General features: G+C 23.2%; 1 protein-coding gene across 3 annotated transcripts; it reads left to right on the top strand.

Annotated features, from left to right (window-relative positions):
• The first annotated feature begins 496 nt into the window (after nucleotides 1-496).
• On the top strand, nucleotides 497-6,656 carry LOC122509517 (mitochondrial glycine transporter-like). Of its 3 annotated transcripts, XM_043623653.1 has the most exons (8): nucleotides 497-837; nucleotides 1,353-1,419; nucleotides 3,380-3,498; nucleotides 3,579-3,663; nucleotides 5,163-5,342; nucleotides 5,910-6,078; nucleotides 6,162-6,421; nucleotides 6,513-6,656. In XM_043623653.1, the coding sequence occupies exons 2-8, from the start codon at nucleotides 1,354-1,356 to the stop codon at nucleotides 6,537-6,539; spliced, it is 906 nt and encodes a 301-aa protein (XP_043479588.1). In that variant the 5' UTR covers nucleotides 497-837; nucleotide 1,353; the 3' UTR covers nucleotides 6,540-6,656. The 3 variants fall into 3 exon arrangements, with proteins under 3 accessions (XP_043479588.1, XP_043479589.1, XP_043479590.1); XM_043623654.1 differs by lacking the exon at nucleotides 497-837 and having other exon boundaries at nucleotides 1,336-1,419; XM_043623655.1 differs by lacking the exons at nucleotides 497-837; nucleotides 1,353-1,419 and adding an exon at nucleotides 1,450-1,583.
• The last annotated feature ends 20 nt before the right edge of the window (nucleotides 6,657-6,676 follow it).

Genomic DNA, 6,676 nt, shown 5'->3' with positions numbered 1-6,676 from the left:
AACTATTATTATTAGTAATTGATTATTATTTTCTATTACAATAGAAAGTATTTTTTTAAATATAGAATTGGTTTTAGAAGCAACCAATAAGAGGATAGGAGTGAAGTTGTGCGCAGTACAGCGCCCTCTATTTCCGGTAAGAGTTCTCCCGAGAGATGTGTAGTGCCAGTCACCGGTAAAAGGGTAAAAGGGAAATTGTTTATTGTTAAAGAAGAAATTACACAACAAAGGAAAAGATTTTATCGATATTTGTAAGTAAAACCTTGTTAACAATTGTTCTTTTAATTACCAAAACCTTCAAAAGAGAATATAACTTGACCATGCGTCTTTATTTATAAACTTTGCATATATTTTTCATTTTCATTGTTTTGTCTGTTTTTACTTAAAAACTACAATTGTTCGCAACAATTTGAATGATTGAAAGATACATCGACAATAGAGATGGTATTTTGAATAAATCATGTCAATTGTTGATAAACAATAGAGAATAGATTGCGATAAGTGCAAAGATCAACAGATTAGAAGCGTAAAAACTTGATTTTTACAGATATAACTTTATCAGTTATTGTTAACTTTCTCAGTTGTTTTTAATTGTTGTTATAATACGTTATTTAACGAAAACATACATATACATAAACCACGGAACTCAAAAGGAAGAGCAGGAAGAGTTTTTAAAAGCAGGCACTTTGGTTTCGGAACTTTTTTTCGCGCACCTCACAAAAGTGAGGTTAAGTATGAAAATATAGATGAAATTTGCGGAATGCCGTAAATTTGCCCGTTGGAAAATAAAAACGTGATTATGTAAATGAACATTCTTTAGAAAAGTATTTAAAGCAGGTAAAACTTTTTGTTTTAATAAATATATAATACGAAACAAAAGTAAATTGTGTATAGTAATTAATACGATAAAAAATTGCTTTCAACTCTTGAAGTTTATTTACCTAACTATACAATTTTTTTTACATACAATTTACTATTTTTGTTTCTATTATTATTATCATAATTATTATTACTATAATTACGGTTATAATTACTATTATTTGAAATGTAATTAATGAATCAAAATTATATAAAAGAAGATTCACATTTAATTTTAGTCCACTACTGACAAAATATTTTTAATACACAGGAAACAAAGATCACGAATTTTAGTCATTAATCAAATGATTAATTTATTTTTATCGATTTTCTACTATTATTCGTTTTCAATTTCGAAAATAATTTATAAATTATGTCAAAGAACTTTATTATAAACCTTTTTCTTTCATTTGAAGGGAATGAGTCTATGTGCAAAATTAAAGTCACGTTTTAATCACGTTTTTGTTTTCTTCATCGTTAATTTTTTTTATCAGCATGAATATTGATATGCAGGGTCAATTTGTTGACCTTAAAGGCGAAGAAGCCACGATAAATGAAAATGTAAGTAATCAGAACACAATCAGTTTGGCACTGGCCAAGAAACGTTTGTTGCGTGTGAAAAGTGTGACTGATGAATAATTAGTTTTTCTTTTTTCCTTAAAAAAAAAACTAATGTGAATGTGTTCTTTTTTCTAACTTGAATTACAATGGAAGCTATTGGATCTGTAAGTATTTTTTTTGTGTTTAAAAAATATTTTTCTATTTTTTCATTAAATCAATAGCTTCAAGTTTTTGATTTTTATTTCTTAACTGTAAAGAAATTAATTTTGTTTAGTTTTTTTTTCTGCGGAATTTTGAAAAATTATTTCTATACTTTTGAATTATTTAATTTGATTTTTTATTCATTGTTAATTTTATTGTGTGAGTGTATTTAATTTGAAAGTAATTTTTTTTAAATTTTGCCCCATGCGTTTTGTCATTTAATTTGCAAAATGCAAATTCTTGTTGCGAATTTAAAAAAATTGATTTTATTATAATAAAATAAATTTTTTTAAAAACGTATATATATACGTTTATAAATTTAATTTACAAAGAAATTTCCATTTTTTGTTTATTTCATATTTATTCTTTTCCTCACAATTTTCAATTATATTTCAATTTTTCAAAATTTACTTTTTAGCCTTTTTTCTTTGCTAAAAATCGTCCCTTTTGTCTTAATTCGAAAATATGTTTTTAATTTGATTAAAAATCTATTCACGTACGATGTGCGTAATGTTATTTGAACAAATAAGATGGAAAATTATAATTATTGTCGCATAAATATTCACAATTATGTATATAGTTTATTTAGCTTCTTACAAAATTATTATTTATGATATGAATTAATTTTACATACTCCCAATAATAGAACTTGTTTTGTTTTGTAATTCTTATCAAATCAGTGCAACTTGTATTATCCTCGTGCCAGTTTGCTTTATGTTTAAAAGAAAAATACAAAAAAAAAATACATTCGTGGGGGTCTTGTAATCATCTTTACTTTAAATGATTAATGTTTGTCAACATATCAATACAGAATGATATTAATAGTTGCTTAAATGTGTAAGCAAATAAGGGAAAATTTTAGATTATTAATTTTCCATTACTGTTTACGATATGATAATAATATGAATTCAATTGTCCACAACGTTTTTATCATTTTTTTTTCAACTTTAAATCTATTAATAAATAAAAAACAATTTTCCATTGTTTTGTTCAACGCAATTTTTATTAAATTTATTAAATTAAAAATTAATAATAAATTTTTTATTAAAAATTTGTATTAATATTTTTTTTAAATTTGTATTAATTATTATTTGACAATATTTAATTATTATTATAAATTAATTATATTTAATATTTTTTGTTTGGCTATTGGGGCAAACAGAACAGTTTAAGATTATAATAAAAAAATAATTTAGTAAAAAAGTCGTATTATTAACTTTAAATAAATAAGTTAATTAAGTCGTATTAAAAAAGAATAAAAAAAATTGTTTTAATACAAAAATGAAATTATTTTAATATTATTTTATTACATAAATACTGTATGCAAAAATAATAGACATAACTATTTGGAATAATAGATTTATAGATATTTAAATTATTCTTTTTTTGGTCATATTTATCGGAAACAAAGTCTCGTGAAAAGATCATGTTGCACTGACCTTACAGATTATTTTAATTCACGTGAGAAGTCTCGTGAGTGACATTCCCTTCTTGTGCGTAAATCATAAACTTTCAGGATATCTCTTTTAATGAGCAAAAGATCACTCGTGTTGCTAAAGGTCATTTGATACATAAAAGAAATTAATTTTTTTTCCCCATTCACAGAGATTATTGCAAACGAGAGTAAATTCTATTTTTTTCCAAATATAAAAATTAACACGAGTAAAAAAAGTAATTATTATAATAAAAGAAATTAAATACACACACACATGCATATACACATATTTTTATTTGTCTAAATAATTTTTTCTATTTTCAGTATCCAATATTAAAGTCTTTTCTCGCCGGTTCATTTTCTGGCACGTTTTCAACAATTTTATTTCAACCTCTGGATTTGATAAAGACTAGACTTCAGAACAGAGTCAGCAATAATGCGGGGTAAATAATATTTTTGAATTAAAATTTGAAAATTTATATTTTTTTAATTAATTAATTAATTTTTTTCTTTCTTTTTCTAGGCGTTCGAAATCGGGAATGGTCAGAACTATGGTTTCTATTGTTCAAAATGACAATATATTCGGATTATGGAAAGGAATGACACCAGTGAGTTATTATTAATAATTCTATGGAAATTAGGGATCACAGCGATTTTTTTCATTTACTATTTTAGGAAAAAAAGGGGATTTTAATTTTTAAAAAAGAAATTCTTAAGTTGAAAGCTTTCTTAAATTAGATTTTTTCTCAATATTCTCTGTTGAATATTTTTTTATCTGACTATTGATATTTTATTCATCTTTTTCCATAGTTTGCAATTTTTCTAAATTTCGAATCAAAATTTTTGTTTTAAAGTTACTTTTGTTTTGAAAGTCCATTACTCTAGGATCCGAAGTAAAAATTAATAAATATTACTTTGAGACAATTTGTAAAAGTTCTTCGAAAAATAGTAAAATTTGTTGTTAAGAATTATTATTTTCAGAATATTTCCCAAGAATTCTTGCAAAATTAAAAATTTTTAACAAAATTTATTTCAGAAGTTTAATAATTTTTAAAAATATTCATTTAAATATTCTTATATTATTATGGATTAGAATTTTTAAAAATTAATTTGAAACCATGTGAAATTTAAATTTAACTTTAATAAAAGTTAAATTATTTTCTAGAATTTTTAACAAAATTTATTTCAAAAGTTTAATCATTTTTAAAAATATTTATTTAAATATTCTATTATATTATTATCGTTTGAGATTTTCAAAATTTAATTTGAAACCTTGTGAAATTTAATTGCTACCATAACTTGTCGAAAATTAAATTATTTTCTAGAATTTTTAACAAAAATTTTTCTGTTAATCAATTTTTTGTAATAATTTTTGAGAAAGTTCGTCGAGAGTTTAATTATTTAGATAAAAAAGAAAGTTCACTTACAAAAAATTACTTCAGATGCGGTAAAATTCACTCTGGAAATAACAATTTTTCAAATATATAGCGAATTGTAGTTTCGAAGAAAATTCTAATAATTTTTATACAAAAATTAATTATCAAAATCATAAAATTTGCTATTGAAAATCATAATTTCTAAAGTAAATTCGTCTAAAATTCAATTGATTTAAATTTAATATCAAGAAATTTCGATTATTCAAAAGTTTATTAAGCAATAAATAATTAAAAATTTTAATTAATTTCAAGAAAATTAAAACTAAAACTTTACAAAAAAACTACATTTTTGGAATTTTTAATTAGTTACTCAAAATTTAAATTTTCGAAAATTTCACTTGAAATTGAATAAAGTGATTCTAAACATTTCTTCTAAAAAATTCTTCCAATATTCAATTATTTTTTAGAATTCTTAACAAAAATTCTTTTCTTAATTATTATTATTTATATTTGTAATAATTTTCAAAAAAGTTATTCGACAATTAAATTATTTAAGAACAAAAATTTAAATAGAAATTGTTTTTTGTAAGGGTTTTTTTAATTTTAAAAAGAAAATTCAAGAACAAATTTAAGGTAAAAAGTAGATAATAAAATAAGAAATATTAAATATTGCGAAAATTAATAACTGCAACATTATTTTCAATTATTTAAATATTAGTTTTCTTTTGCAGTCTATAACACGAGTTGTTCCTGGAGTTGGTCTCTATTTTTCTTCATTGTACTGGTTAAAAAATGTAATGGAACTTGAAGAACCATTGACGTCTCTTCAGGCGATTAGTTTAGGAATTACCGCACGTTCCATGTCAGGAGCATTGTTAATTCCAATAACTGTTGTCAAAACTAGATTTGAGGTATTTTCCTCATTATTATTTTACTAATTACAAATATTTTAAGTGGACAAATATTCCTCAAATTTTCATTATTCTTAACGTTCCTATAATTCTTTTTTTTCTTCATATAATTTTTTATAGTCCGAGAAAATATATATTTTTATGAAATAATTCCCAGTTTCTCAAGAATTTGTTAAATTAATTTGTTCCTAAAGTTTTGAACATTCTAATAAACGACGATATTTTTTTTTTCCTTTAACTTGTATTTTTTTTATAAAAAAAAATTAATTTAGAAATTAAAAAAATAGTTTCTTGATCAATAAAATGTTAATTTTAGTTATTCTTTTTTGTATTGTAATTTTTCAAACTATTTCAACCGGAAAAAAGATTTCGTTCATTTGAAACATAAAAACTTGGGAAAAATAGGAAAATTTGAAGAATAGTTGCGATTTTACTACATGAGTACAAAATTACAAAAATCAGAAAATCAATTCTCTCAACATTTATTAATACAACTGTTTGTAATATACAATTCAAAAATTATACATTCTTTGTAAAATTTGAATTTTCTTTCTTTTTTTTATTCAGAGCGGTGTGTATAAATACAGCAGTATCAGTGAAGCGTTAAGATTAATCTACAAATATGAAGGTGTAAAGGGTCTTTCGAGTGGTCTTGTGCCGACATTATTAAGAGACGCGCCCTACAGTGGTCTTTATCTTATGTTTTACACTCAACTGAAAAATGCAGTCGCCTTAAGTACGTTTATAACATGTCAGCGATTTTTTTTTCTTTATTCAAAATTGAAAACAATTTATAATAATAATTTTTTTTTCTTTTAGAACTTCCTCACTATAGTCATGAAACTGTTACACATTTTTGTTGCGGAGTATTTGCTGGAATTTGTGCTTCATTTGTGACACATCCGGCTGATGTTGTTAAAACAAAAATGCAACTCTATCCAGATAAATTTAAAAATGCACACAATGCCTTTATATTTGTCTATCGAAAATATGGACCCTTTGGCTATTTCAAGGGAATTGTACCCCGAATGCTTAGGCGAACTTTAATGACCGCAATGGCTTGGACTATTTACGAAAAAGTGAGTTTAAAATAGAAATTCCTTTTCATTTCAAAAAAAAATTTTCCTGATTCAAGAGATATATAAAAATAAATTCATTATTTTTTTCCAGATAACTGCAAGCCTTGGTTTTAAATAAATTTCACCGTATAATATTGTATATACAAATATTTACCTTGTACAGTATTAAAAAAATGTTTATTAGCGCTATTTCGAAATAAATTATATATTTCTTTAAAAAAAACATGATTTTTTTTTCTTAATACACATAGTAAT

Source organism: Leptopilina heterotoma, unplaced genomic scaffold (genome assembly GCF_015476425.1).
Source record: "Leptopilina heterotoma isolate Lh14 unplaced genomic scaffold, ASM1547642v1 Lhet_60, whole genome shotgun sequence".
NCBI classification, from domain to species: Eukaryota; Metazoa; Arthropoda; class Insecta; order Hymenoptera; family Figitidae; genus Leptopilina; species Leptopilina heterotoma.
Note: the sequence above shows the minus strand (reverse complement) of the source record. Positions and strands in the feature narration are given on the sequence as shown.

Coding starts and splice junctions, on each gene's coding strand:
- LOC122509517 (XM_043623653.1), top strand. CDS start 1,354: ATGAATATTGATATGCAGGGTCAATTTGTTGACCTTAAAGGCGAAGAA. Junction 1,420..3,379: donor AAGCCACGATAAATGAAAAT/GTAAGTAATCAG, acceptor TTCTATTTTCAG/TATCCAATATTAAAGTCTTT. Junction 5,343..5,909: donor TTGTCAAAACTAGATTTGAG/GTATTTTCCTCA, acceptor TTTTTTATTCAG/AGCGGTGTGTATAAATACAG.